Here is a 14,165-nt window from a genome sequence, read left to right as displayed (position 1 = left end):
CATTGGTTAGTTAATAGTTCAACTAGCCGTCAAGTTATGGCCGTGCTTCTCGGTTTTAAAACATCATTCTCTACAATGCAGTTGCACAGAGCGTCAAGCCAGCCAGCCAGCCAGCCGGCCGGCCCGGACCACAGACAGCCAGCCAGCCACCGGGGCCGGGCCCCCGCCCGGCCGGCTGCCAGCCTCCCTGACTGGGGCCAGGGCAGGGGAGCAGAAGCCCCGGTTCCCCCCGGCCGACCGGGTCCGGTGTACCGCCGCCGCCGCCGCAGCAGGGGCGCGGCCTGCACCTCTCGGTACAGTCCGCGGGTCTCACGTACCTCCGTGGGCTGGCTGATCTCGAACAGGTCGAGCCGGTTGGCGTTCCAGTGGTTAATGATGTCGGCGAGTTTCCGCCTCTCCTCCTCCCTGCTCCCCGCTGACATGCTGGAAAATCCTCAATGATTTTCGCCTCGGTGTTGAGAAAAAAAAAGGAATCCCCCCCGGCGGCTCTCACCCTCCAGAGACGATTCCACTAGAATGAAAGGTTTTGTACGTCCAAGAAAAGGCCAGACGGCATTAAAAACGCGCTCGAGAGCCGTAGGTTGGGCTTTTTCTTCCGAGCGGTACCGTGTCGGTGGGTATGTGTGCGTTTGTCTGTCACCACCGCTCCCTGAGTGGAGCTGCTTCTCCTGTGCTGTAGCTCCAGTCCGCTCCCCTCGCCTCTACTGTTGTGTGTGAGTGTGTTTCCGCGTTCCCATCGCCTCGCGCCGCTGTGTCGCACTCCCGTCCCGTCCGCAGATCACACCGAAATTGGTTACTTACCGAATTAATAATGATATAATCATTATATATAATTTATGACACGAGTATACGTACTACCGACTACTGGATCATGTACAATAGTATATTGCTTTATGTGACGTTATGTACCGTTATTGTTAGCATGATTATTGATGTGCTTAAAACACACATTTGCTGTAAATATATATCACATTAACACAGAAAAACAATTCTATATTTTGTATCACATGGAAAGGGTTTTTTTACGCCATTAATTTGTAAGTAACCTGACCTAACGCAGTAAACGCGTCAGTTTCCCACGCCTTTGCTTTACACCCTCAAACACAACCAAGTCTAAAGTCTTATAACAGCGACCTCTAGAGTCACAGTATTCAATGGGTCACCGATGTACGTGTACCACTGAAACGCGCATTCACAGCTTCGACAATTCAATGACTGTGCACGAGCAGACCGGTCAAGTGCCCCAGCCATGTTAACGGTTTCACGTCACAGCCAGGACAGGACAAATGCTCTCCGGCTAAAAGTCACAAGTGCTTAGTTACAATAACATTAATAACGTGCTTAAATTATTGATAACTTAACAGCCACAAACATAACATTTAACAAAATCGTGTGTGTGTGTGTGTGTGTAATGAAATTAAATGATTACTATATTTACCCAGGGTATCTGGGCTAAGCTCAAGAACTTGTTTCCAGCCAGGCCCTGCTCATAGAACATTTCATCGTAGTGGTTCAATGCCTTGTTCAAGGGCACTTCAGCTGTGGTAATTTTAACGTGTCGGACCGCTGATTCGAACTGGCGACCTTCCAGTATCAAGACCGCTCCGCAATCCGTTCGGCCACCGCTGCTGTGTGTGTGTGTGTGTGTGTGTGTGTGTGTGTGTGTGTGTGTGTGTGTGTGTGTGTGTGTGTGTGTGTGTGTGTGTGTGTGTGTGTGTGTGTGTGTGTGTGTGTGTGTGTGTGTGTGTGTGTGTGTGTGTGTGTGTGCATAGATAGATAGATAGATAGATAGATAGATAGATAGAAAGATAGATAGAAAGAAAGGGGTGCTGTAAAATAATTAGGAGGATATACACTAGACGACAGTGATAGAAAAAATAACTTGTGGGTTCAGGGTTGTAGAATGTTCCCAATTATGACATGTCCAGAATAGGCCCAGGATAGGGACACTATAGGGTTCAAGTAGTTCATCTAATTCTAAATATATCCTATTTTGTATAACAAACGGTAGCTGTTTAATGTTTTGTAGCTCCAAAGTATACTTCTTGCATGTATACTGTATCTTGCATTGACTTCCTGGTGGCACAATGTGATGATGGGACATATCCTATCATACAACATGTGTCCTGTTGTCATTTCTCTTTTCCATGGAAACTGCAGGAACCTGACAGGCTGTGTGTGTGTGCGCGTGCGTGCGTGCGTGCGTGCGTGCGTGCGTGCGTGCGTGCGTGCGTGCGTGCGTGCGTGCGTGCGTGCGTGCAGACAGACAGACAGACAGACAGACAGACAGACAGACAGACAGACAGCGAGAGAGAGAGAGAGTTGAAGTGAAGGAGACAGTTCCAGGGACAGGGTAGGAGATATAAATAGGTGGGCAGATGACCCCACCGTAGTTCTAAGTGAACCTGGCTGTCCAGATGAAAAATATTGCCTATACAGTAGCGGTAAATCAGTGGAACAAGAGGGACACAGACAGGGCAGGGTAGGGAGACAGGAAGACAAAATAAGCAGATAATAAGACAGCAGGGACAGACAGACAGACAGAGACACACAGAAAGACTTCCTTCAGCCGTTCAGGGGCAGAACCTGGATTCCGGAACTCTTGTGGTAAAGTGAAATCAGTCAACACCAAAAACAACAGAAAAAAAGGATTGCGTATTTGCTTCATAACGGATATGGAATGTAAACACACCCCTGTTCAATAGAGAGGGATAGTGTTTCATTGATCTCCAGGACAAATCCCCCCAATCAAACATTACGGTAACATATCGATAAATGGTAAATGGTGCATTTATATAGCGCCTTTATCCAAGGCGCTTTACATTCACACATTCATACACCGATTGCAGCGGAAGCCATGCAAGGTACCAACCAGCACATCGGGAGCAATTTGGGGTTCAGTGTCTTGCCCAAGGACACTTCGACATGTAGACAGGAGGAGCCAGGATTCGAACCGCCGACCCATGGATCATTGGACGACCTGCTCTACCTCTCGAGCCACAGTCGCCCCATCGATGTGATCAACACCATAGATCACACAGACTATGACCGCCTGTCATAATGATAGGGAACACATATCACAGCTGGAGCTATAGACATGGTGATGGCATGATGGCAAATCATATTCAAGGGAGGCAATCATATCCAGGCCGGGTGACCGCCCTTTGCTGTCACAGGATCACGACAGCATTCTCCTCCCTATCAGATCTGCTCCTTCCGTTGAATCATTGAAGTCCATGCTCAAGACTCTTTTATTCATTAGCATTCAAATCCCACTGATTTTGTTGTGGTTTATTTCACTTTTATTAGCCTACCGATTGTCTATTTGTGCCTCTGAGTTGTATGTCCCACTTGTTGTTTTAAATGTGCTTTATAAATAAATACATTTGATTTGGATTTTATACGGTGTTGGTGGTGTCAGAAGTGGCACTGGTGGAAATCCGGGCAATACGTGATCACAGTTCACAAGTTATCAAATAAGGAATAGACAAAAATACAGCAACAGGAGTTATATACGTGAGTCTGTGGTCACAACGATGTATAATTATATTTGTATCATTACATGAATCTGGCTTGTCTTGATGGTTAGCTGCAAACATCTGTGGCTGTGACAATGCTCAGATCAGCCAACAGATCAGCCAACGCAGGAAAGCTGGAAGTACCCTCACTAAAAACGCCGGGACAACGCTCCACACGTCCCAAACTCTTCTCCCTTCTGGCCCTAAAACTGTGGAATGCACTCCCCGTTGCAATCAGAACTGCAGCATCACTCCCAATCTTCCGCCGTGGTCTGAAGACCCACCTTTTCAGACTCCATCATGGCCCATAGCACTTACCCTACCCCCTTAGATAGCACTTTTTAGACTTAGATAGCATTTGAAACAGACTTATAGCATGTCATGTAGATAGCACAATAATTGCATTGTATGTAGTCATAGCACATCATAGTACATATGTATAGCATAGTATAGTATATATGTATAGTTAATATGTATAGTGTCATTATATAGATATGTTCTAGTTACGTTCTTAGCTTACGCATGCTTCTTGATAAATGCATTTTATATATGTGATGTATTCCCATACTTTTGTTCTTGCCTAAATGTAAGTCGCTCTGGATTAAGAGCGTCTGCTAAATGCCTAAATTGTAAATTGTAATGCATACATTAATCCAGCATGGTTTCACTTGGTCTTTATAGAAAAAGTGCATACAGTGTGAATCCCACTGAGACCTGGAGAGCAGAGATTGTGTTCACATAGGTGTGATTCGCTTTCAATTTTCTACTGACATAAGTTCACACCTTCCATGGAATTTTGATTAACACATAAAGCTATCTTCACCCTTTTCCCATCTCTCCTCTGTCCTCTGTCTCTCTCTCTTCCTCTCGTTCTATCTCCTTTGTCTCTTGTCTGCAAATCCCTCTGCCTCTGTTATCTCTTCACGTCTTCATCTTTCTCCATCCATCAGTCTCTCCTGCCCTCCCCACACATCTCTTTTCATCCCTCTATTTTCCTCATGATCCTGTGTGGCTTCATTTGACACAGCAGCAGATGTTTCCTGTGTCGGTATGTGGGAGATAGCCGTTGTTGTGAATATGAGCAGGGTTTGATTTGTAAACAAAACACAGGGGGGGAGGTACACATTTTCTTAATCACTTAAGCCATATACTTTGTTGTAAAAATAGCAAAAATACCATATCTACAAGCTCAATGCGTTGCACGACACCTTGAGAGCCAATAAATCTGTCAATGTGCTATTCTTTGCTTGAAATGAATTAACATTTCGGAAAAACGTTTTGAATATATGAAAATTATAGATTTGTTGATGTTTGACCAAAAATACTAGGGACACCATCAGACGTGATACAAATGAATGAATGACCATAAGGGGGATATCAAAAGCAGTGGCGTTCAGTTGACTCTCTTTCTCTTCTTTACTGCATGTGCTTGTGTGGATGTTAACATCACAGAAAAGTGGGCTGCCACTTTCCTAGGGGCTGAGGTTTCCTAGGGGCTGAGGTTTTCTTTCCTAGGGGCTGAGGTTTTCTCAATTAGTGCAGATGAAGCCAGATGCAGTGGCAGGCAGGTTTGGTATTTGGTGCCAAACACATCAATTACCTGGAGAGGCTGTCAGCGCTGCGATGAATTTCACATTAGACAAGTGGAAGTTGGCTGTGACCTGGGTTAATTTAGGGACTGTTCTCCCATTAAAAAACTATACTGTACACAGACAAACATACAGTACATTGACACTCATATTTACCCACACATGCATGCACATACTGTATGCACAAATATACCTGTACATATAGTATGCATTCACAAGCATGTAGGTGTAGGTCCAACGTACACAACTGTCAATCTGTCATATTAGTTGGAAACAAAAATCAACTCCTCTTTTAGCTCATTGTCAATCGCACTCCCTCTCACTCCATCCCTCTCTCTCCCCATCTCACAGTATTATAGGCCTACTCTCAGCTGTTCTCTTCTGTACCCAAACCGTTTCATGTCTTGTCAGCCCTCCCCTCTCTTTCCTCTGTCCTGATCCATCCATTTAATTAGCTGTCTCATCTACAGTACTATAGGCTGGTATGTTTACCTTCCCATTCCCAGGTGATTTCTCTCTCTCCGATTCCCCTTTTCTGTCTCCGACTCTCCATCTCTCTTACATCTGCTTTCTCTCAATTCAGTTAAATTCTAGGCCCTTTATTGGCATGGGAAACATCTGTTTAGACTGCCGAAGCAAGTGTGAAATAAAAACATAAAAGTAAGACATTTTGTGCAAAATTAAAGTTGCTAGACTACTCGAGGGACACGTCAAGTCAGCAACGATGCAAGCCGGGATTTAACGCCCCACCCGTTTATGCAAAACCCATGTATTCTTAATGTTGTCAGAGTAATGTCAGAGTGGTCTCGCAGACTCGCACACCGTCTTCACTTACAAACATTTATTTAATGAGGAAAAACATTCCGCTCAACTGACCTTCATCAGGTTTTGCTGCTGGAAAAAACATACAGTATAAACAAAGGTAACTTAATATAAATATGTTTAAATGGCAGCAGTTATCTACTGTTTGTTTGTGCAGTAGTTATATGTCTGTTCTAAGAGCAGTACAGTACAGATAGTGGAGGAATACACATGACCGACAGTATTTATAGCGTTTGTATTTCATTGAATGTCATTTTCCTGTGACAGCTAAATAAATCTTGGTGCTGAGCTGTGTTTGTACATTGCCGCACTTCCCCCAGCAGATCTGAGAGTTTCTCGTTGTTTATGCTTTACATTTATTTTGGTGTGTTTGTAATCTGTGAGAAGTATGCATGTGTGATCTCAGATTTCTTGGTACAGTGTTTTTTTTTCTTTTTGTATTTTATTGGGGGAGTGGGGACAAGTAAATAATGTGGCTCAAAAAAAATCACAGGATCTACTGAATGTGAAGGTAGCCTACTGGGGGGAAACCACACTGTGATCTACTGAATGTGAAGGTAGCCTACTGGGGGGAAACCACACTGTGATCTACTGAATGTGAAGGTAGCCTACTGGGGGGAAACCACACTGTAGGCCACATTTACATGCAGACATTCATTCGGAATGAATGGATTCATTCCAGTCATCAGAATAAAAATGCTCATGTAAACACCTCAATTGGAATAGAATATCCCATTCCGAATGAATTTTCATTCCAGTCTGGAGGGGTGGTATATACCGTTTGAATCTGTATAGATCACCATATAAACACTTTATTCCGAATGCTACTGGGAGTTTGGAATACATGTATTATTTTACACATGTCTGCCCTTAGTAGACTATAGTGCTTTATGCCCATGTGTCCAAGCAGGGATGGCCATTTGGAGACATTTATGCGCTATTAGTTTTGGGTGGATGTCGCTTGTGGTTGCAGGGACTGCTCAAAATTTATTTTATCAGATAATAGCTGTTAGTATTTGTCGTTTTTTCATTTCTTAAGGGATAACGGTTATGGGTTGGCCATCTCTATAGTCCAAAGTTATATTCTGAATGAATGCTTTGGTCATGTAAACAATTGAGGAATAGGAATACTTGTATTCAGGTTCCATGTAAACAGTTGGGTATGAATCTCTGTTCGGAATGAATTCATTCATTCTGAATACATTTTGTGCATGTAACTGAGGCCACTGTGTGTCATAGGCTCAATGTCAGTTTGACACATTCAGTAGATCTTGTGATGTTTTGTGGCCAGATGTAATTTCCTGGGGTTTATTAGGACTATAGTAAATAATGAAAAAATAAATCGCTATAAAATGCTGTAAAAAAAATACATATTTAGCCCCATGCTCGAATGCCCCCGCCCCCCTGTCAAAAACAGCTAAAATCCCTAAAACGAAAGACAGCAACAAATGAAAAAAAAAGAACACTCATCTTTTAGTTTCTCTAATAACATCCTAAAACATGAACCTTAGTTGAAAAAAACTAAAGTTGTCCTAAAACTGTACAGTTTCTACAGTTACAACAAAAGGTACAGTTGACAGTAGTTAGAAAGTTAGAAAGTGCAGCTCGCCTTGTTTGCAGAGGGTGCAAAGCATGTCTTTTCTTGGGAGCCACTTCTGTGCAGCACCAGAAGTGTGCTGCCCCCCCCCCCCCCCCCCCCTCTCTGTTTGTCTCTGCTCACCTATAATATTAATACTGGCTCTACTCTACAGAGTATGGATTTGATGATTAAAATGGTGGCCGTATGACCATGAGGACAATACATTCAATGCCCTTTAGATGACACTGTATGTGCAAGCATACACGTGCACGCACGCACACACGCACGCACGCACACGCACACACGGCTTGTGGTCAAGCACATCGTCAAGCAGATCTCTTGCTCATGGAAACATGATGAAATACAGAGGCAAGAGGTTAGCTCTCATTCAGCCAAGAGGTTAGCTCTCCTTCAGCCAAGAGGTTAGCTCTCATTCAGCCAAGAGGTTAGCTCTCATTCAGCCAAGAGGTTAGCTCTCCTTCAGCCAAGAGGTTAGCTCTCATTCAGCCAAGAGGTTAGCTCTCATTCAGCCAAGAGGTTAGCTCTCATTCAGCCCAGAGGTTAGCTCTCATTCAGCCAAGAGGTTAGCTCTCATTCAGCCAAGAGGTTAGCTCTCATTCAGCCCAGAGGTTAGCTCTCATTCAGCCAAGAGGTTAGCTCTCATTCAGCCAAGAGGTTAGCTCTCATTCAGCCCAGAGGTTAGCTCTCATTCAGCCAAGAGGTTAGCTCTCATTCAGCCAAGAGGTTAGCTCTCATTCAGCCAAGAGGTTAGCTCTCATTCAGCCAAGAGGTTAGCTCTCCTTCAGCCAAGAGGTTAGCTCTCATTCAGCCAAGAGGTTAGCTCTCATTCAGCCCAGAGGTTAGCTCTCATTCAGCCCAGAGGTTAGCTCTCATTCAGCCCAGAGGTTAGCTCTCATTCAGCCAAGAGGTTAGCTCTCATTCAGCCCAGAGGTTAGCTCTCATTCAGCCAAGAGGTTAGCTCTCATTCAGCCAAGAGGTTAGCTCTCATTCAGCCAAGAGGTTAGCTCTCATTCAGCCAAGCTCATTGACACAAATATATAATGTAATAACATCTCTGGTATGTAAAGAATATGAGAGGAAATAGAATTGCAGCAGTGAATTACACCCGCCACCAGTGTGTCTTAGATTACATGTGTGGAGGCTCATGTAGTAATAGCTTGACTTGTGACTTTGAGTAACCACATACTCCACAGTGGTATGTGACATGATTGCATTATTTGACCTCAATGGAGAAATCCACCAAAATGAAGAATTCACATAATTCTTGGAAACTTGGACTGTTTAATCGGCAGCTGGTAATGCAAGCAACTGTCCCCTTACCAGTGAACAAAGTCTTATGTATGAACAGGAGACAATTTTAGAATGACACATTTTTGCACTTGACAAGACCATTTGCAGCGGCAGTGTGGGTCGATACAAAAACCATGCCCCCCATCTTGGAACTTGGAAGTCACAGATACGTCCCTCATTGTAAGTGTTGTTCATTAATACATGTTGTCCCTCCCTCCCAAATAAACAAATAAAACTCAAACCATCTGGCTTTATCTGTGTGGAGTAGAAACGTGGGGTAGAAGGGCAGAATCAGTACGACCGCAGGATGCAGGATGTGGCCTAGTGGCCTTTGACAGATACAGAGAGTGGTTTCCTGTGGTGGCTTTAGCACTTCTGCTTCATGAGTCATGACACCACCTCAACAACACAACGTCAAAGCGCTCTGTGAAGCCTCATCAAAGGTTAATGTCGGGTAATTTGCTGAAGTTTTAGCTTCAAACAGGTTTCAAGTAACTCTTTGGGTAATTTAACAAATATTGTAACGTTTGATTGATTGATTGATTGAAGAATCTATTAACAGTTTGCAGAATTACAGTACATTTCAAGCACAAACTCAATACAAAGGCTGTTAACTGTGAGTGGACGACCCAATTAAGCATTACACTTGTTTCCAATAGGGTCCACCATGTTCAAATCATCAAAACATTTAGAGACGTACAAATAGACACTTCTATAGACAGAACAGGAATTCATCATAAAGGAGGTAAAAAGGGAAAAGAAACATATACAGTGAGGGAAAAAAAGGGGTGGGCGGTGGGGGGGATTCACGTTCAGCTCCGTTAATTTGTTTGTTTTCCTTGGAGGAGCTGCGTTGGGTCCCCAAGTCGGCTCCGTGGCCGTACCTTGAGTTGGCTGTGTGGCCGTGACCGTCTCTTTGTGTTGTCCTTGCGTTGGGTCCCCAAGTCGGCTCAGTGCATGTGCAACATATGTCATACTGTAACAGTGTGTGTCAGAGATGAGGACCCAAAAGCAGATGGCAAAGCAGAATAGGTCATATCCATATCACATTTGTTATTAACCCTATAGCATCCCTATCCTGGGAATGTCATAATATGCGAACATTCGGTGAAAAAAATCAGTCAGTGATGCGTTGTGAGCTTGTAGGTTAGTTATTTCTTGCAAAGAGGGAAGGGTCTTGCAGTGGAACAATAAGCTGCATAATGTGGAGGTGGTGTTGATGTGAGACCCCACGTACTGGCCAATGAGGCGTCTTACTGTATGTCTCTGGTGGAGACATGTGTGATACTGGGGCTACTGTAGATGGGATGAGATAGAATGGAATGTGGGAGTGGCTGGTATGAAGAGACAGACCAAGACAGACAGAGGCTGGAGAACAAATTACAAGAGAAAGTATCTCTTGTAACGCCAGGGGGAGAGAGATATAGAGAGACAGAGAGAGAGAGATATAGAGAGACAGAGAGAGAGAGAGAGAGAGAGAATGAGAAAGAGAGGGAGAGGAAACCAGTCATTCCTGACTTATTAGGTAGATTGTGACCTTAGATGGAGGAAGGAAGGTCTCCTACACTTTTCCTTCCTCTACTGTCTCCTCCCAATCAGTCACATCACGGTGTGAGAGAGAGAGAGAGTGTGTGTGTGTGTGTGTGTGTGTGTGTGTGTGTGTGTGTGTGTGTGTGTGTGTGTGTGTGTGTGTGCGTGCGTGCGTGCGTGCGTGCGTGCGTGCGTGCGTGTGTCAATCATACAATGTGTATAATAGAGGGTATGCGTGTGACATCATCATCAAACCAGGAAGTTATGCAGGAACACCTCGAGTGGCAAAAAACTACTTTTCCTGGCCTTGACAGCCCATACATCCACACAGAAAAGTCCTATCTGATTGCATTAAACAACATTAAACAATGTTAAACTCACTTTGCATGTTGCTTTGCCACTCGATGTGCCACTCGATGTGCCATTCACTTTAAGCATGCCCATACCCTCTATACCCGAGTGGATCCTTGGAGACCCTCAGTGCTGATCAGGAAAGTTAACCATTAAGTGCAGGGTGATGATTAGGCTGACCTAGGATCAGAATACTGCAGCGTTAAAACAAGAAGACAATCTTTAGCTGCACATGCATACATGCCAGCTGCCTGAGTTCAGTAGCCTGGAACTCACCTATGCTTTTTATGGCATAGGCAGCTCCCGGCAGGATCCGCCGGCAGAAACTATGCGCAGCTGCTAGACATGAGACTAATTAATTAGAGCGACAGAGAGAGAGAGGAGTGTGTGTGTGTGTATATGTGTGCATGTGTGTGTCAATTTAACAAAGGTGCAGACGATCAGAAATCAGCAGAGAGTGAGTGATGTTTGCGCTACTCTATGCCGAATTGAAGTGGACTCGGACCCAGACTTTTCTTTTCTCCCTGGAAAAAAAAAACGTCTGGGTTTCCGAGGCTAGAGTTCAGTGACTCGGGAGAATGCATCAAATTATACCTCCATGGGATCAAAGGTGTACTGTACACACACCGTAGGGTGCACGATCATGAATTGAAACTTCATTGGGGTTAAAAAAAAAAAAGCTATTTAATTCCATGAAAGTTCATGAAAAGGTCAGGTTTCAGGGCTGTGATGTAAAGAAAGTGTCCGAAACAATCTGGTCTCTGAAACAAATTTCACGGGTGACGGTCCATGAGGGTTCGGGTCTGTCACTTGCACCTGTGAAGAGTTCTACTTGGTGGCCCAGTCTGGAACTCCATTATACTTGAGCAGAAACTCCATATTTGGGCAGAATTTGGTGGGACATACGGGGAGCATACAGACATTGCTGTTTTAGATGGCCCACACCTTTGGTGCCAGACACACGAAAGAAAACAAGTGCGTTTCAACTCTGCTACTATAGCAACCGTGGCGTCATCACAGTGCTATAAAATTATGTGTAAGTCCATGCAGACTTTAGTTTGAGTTACTTAATTAGTGCAGAGTTGAAAATAACCACCTACCTGCCTGACACTGCAACACTAGGATATACGTATATGTTGAAGTATTGTAGATATTTAAGTAATGTAGAATGGCATGTGGTTTTGGGCAGAATGTCGATGCCGATGTGGAAATAAAGCACAGCGATGGGCAAATCCCCCAGGACAAAAAGTGTGTCACAGTTGAGTTGAATGAATCCGAGAATGGAGAAGAGATTGACTCTGAGGATCTAAATCCAGATGAGGCCCCAGATACGGAGATTGTCCCCAGCCCGGAGACCCTACCGATTCCCACCCCTGTCAAAATCAGTAGAATTCCAAGGAAATATCATCGTACGGCAGCGCCGTCAAAGAGCGAAAGACTAAAGGAGGCACACGCCATCACTACTAGCGAGATGTACAAGTACATGATCAAGGATTTCCAAGCCAGTCTAGACTACCATCCTCTGTCTACGGCGGACATCATTAAAGAGCACAAAATATGTGTTTGCGTGAGGAAGCGCCCACTGAACAAAAAGGAACTGACTATGAAGGAGCTGGATGTGATCACCATTCCCAGTAAACACAATGTGATGGTTCACAAACCCAAACAGAAGGTGGACCTGACCCGCTACCTGGAGAACCAGACCTTCCGCCTCGATTACGCCTTTGACAGCACCACAACCAACGAGACGGTGTACAAGTTCACAGCCAAGCCTCTCTTGGACACCATCTTTGAGAAGGGCATGGCTACCTGCTTCGCATACGGACAGACGGGAAGTGGGAAAACACATACTATGGGGGGAGATTATTCCGGAAAGCAACAGGATTGTTCCAAAGGAATCTATGCATTAACTGCTCGGGATGTATTTATCATGTTGACGAAACCCAAATATAAGAAATTGGAACTACAAGTGTACGCAACCTTCTTTGAAATCTACAATGGAGGGGTGTTAGACCTGCTGAATGGTAAAGCTAAGCTGAAGGTGTTGGAGGACGGTAAACAGCACGTTCAGGTGGCAGGGCTAGAGGAGAAAGCAGTTCGATGTACGGAGGATGTTCTCAAACTCATAGAAACAGGAAACAAATCTAGAACATCTGGTCAGACATCAGCCAACGCCCAGTCGTCCAGGAGCCATGCTGTATTCCAGATCATTCTACGGAAGAAGGATCAGGTGCACGGGAAGTTCTCGCTCATCGACCTGGCTGGGAACGAGAGAGGAGCTGACACGTCCGGCTCCGACCGCCATACTCGCCAAGAGGGATCCGAAATTAACAAAAGTCTGCTGGCACTAAAGGAGTGCATCAGGGCTCTGGGACGCAACCATTCTCACACTCCCTTCAGGACCAGCAAGCTCACTCAGGTCCTCAGAGACTCCTTCATTGGGAAGAACACCCGTACATGCATGATTGCAACAATATCTCCTTGTATGTCGTCTTGTGAAAATACCCTCAACACACTACACTACGCTAACCGGGTGAAGGAGCTTAAAGTTGACTCCTCCAAGAAGCTTGACCGCCATCAGCCCCAGCCCCAGGCTCAGCAGTCACTGTCCGCTGCAGCCATGGATCAACTAATGCTGCAGGAACTACGGAATGAGAAACTACAGAATGAGATCAAGACTTTGAGAGAGGAACTCAACAACAAGGATCACAGTACCTCCCAAGCATTCCTGGAAATGCAGCAGAGATTAAGGCAAGAGTTTGAGATTATGCTCTCTGAGAGAGAGAAGGCTTGGAAAAAGGAGAAGGACCATCTTATGTGGGAACAGAAACGGGAGGGAGGGGAGACCTTTGTTAATGCCACAGAGGAAATTCAGTTTCAGCCTCATTCAACTGATGGCTGCTCAGATGGTCTTGATGAGCGCTCCCTATGAGCACACCTCACCTCGTGTCGCACGTTTGTATGAAAAGACATGGGGAAATGGGGGTAAGAGTTATGATAATTGTGTTGGTACAGGGGCAGCCTGTGAACACAAATCACCCCATTTGAATGACTGCGACCTCTAATCTGTTCAAATCAACATAAAAACTATTAAAAACAAAAAGAGTCCACCAGCTGATCACCCAGTGTATGAAAGTAAACCATCACAAAGGGAGCAGCAGGATTGGACAAGACCTATACGTGTGTTGTGTTGCACACGACTGTCATACATTTGTGTGCAGACTTATGGAATAAAGTCAGATTTTGACGGCACTTTGGACTGTATGGCAGAAAGCTGAGGACAAAAATATAACAAAGAATGTCTAAGTGACAGTAAGTGATAGTAACAATTGCATTTTTTATCAACTTCATGTTAAAATGTCTTCTGCAGAAGACCATAATATAGGTAAACTAAGTATGGTAAAATAATCATCCAAATGTAACCCGTGTCAATCAATTTACTTGACTATGCACCGTTTAACCCCC

At 44.5% G+C, this 14,165-nt stretch overlaps 2 protein-coding genes across 2 annotated transcripts in view; one reads left to right on the top strand and one right to left on the bottom strand.

Moving 5' to 3' along the window:
• The window catches only part of LOC306940574 (afadin-like), a 175,843-nt gene extending 175,127 nt beyond the window's left edge, over positions 1-716 (bottom strand). Inside the window, 1 exon segment of the mRNA XM_079525671.1 lies at positions 318-716. Within this exon segment, the coding sequence (XP_079381797.1) occupies positions 318-422 (105 nt within the window). The 5' untranslated portion in view covers positions 423-716.
• An 11,152-nt stretch (positions 717-11,868) lies between these two features.
• On the top strand, positions 11,869-13,632 carry LOC306940573 (kinesin-like protein KIF2A; the record flags this gene model as incomplete). The annotated part of the gene is made up of 1 exon (XM_079525670.1): positions 11,869-13,632. The coding sequence occupies one exon, from the start codon at positions 11,869-11,871 to the stop codon at positions 13,630-13,632; it is 1,764 nt and encodes a 587-aa protein (XP_079381796.1).
• Positions 13,633-14,165: the final 533 nt, after the last annotated feature.

The sequence above is a fragment of the Electrona antarctica genome, assembly GCF_951216825.1.
Source record: "Electrona antarctica genome assembly, chromosome: 17".
Taxonomy (NCBI): domain Eukaryota; kingdom Metazoa; phylum Chordata; class Actinopteri; order Myctophiformes; family Myctophidae; genus Electrona; species Electrona antarctica.
The sequence above is the reverse complement of the archived record's forward strand: the minus strand, read 5'-3'. Positions and strand labels throughout refer to the sequence as shown.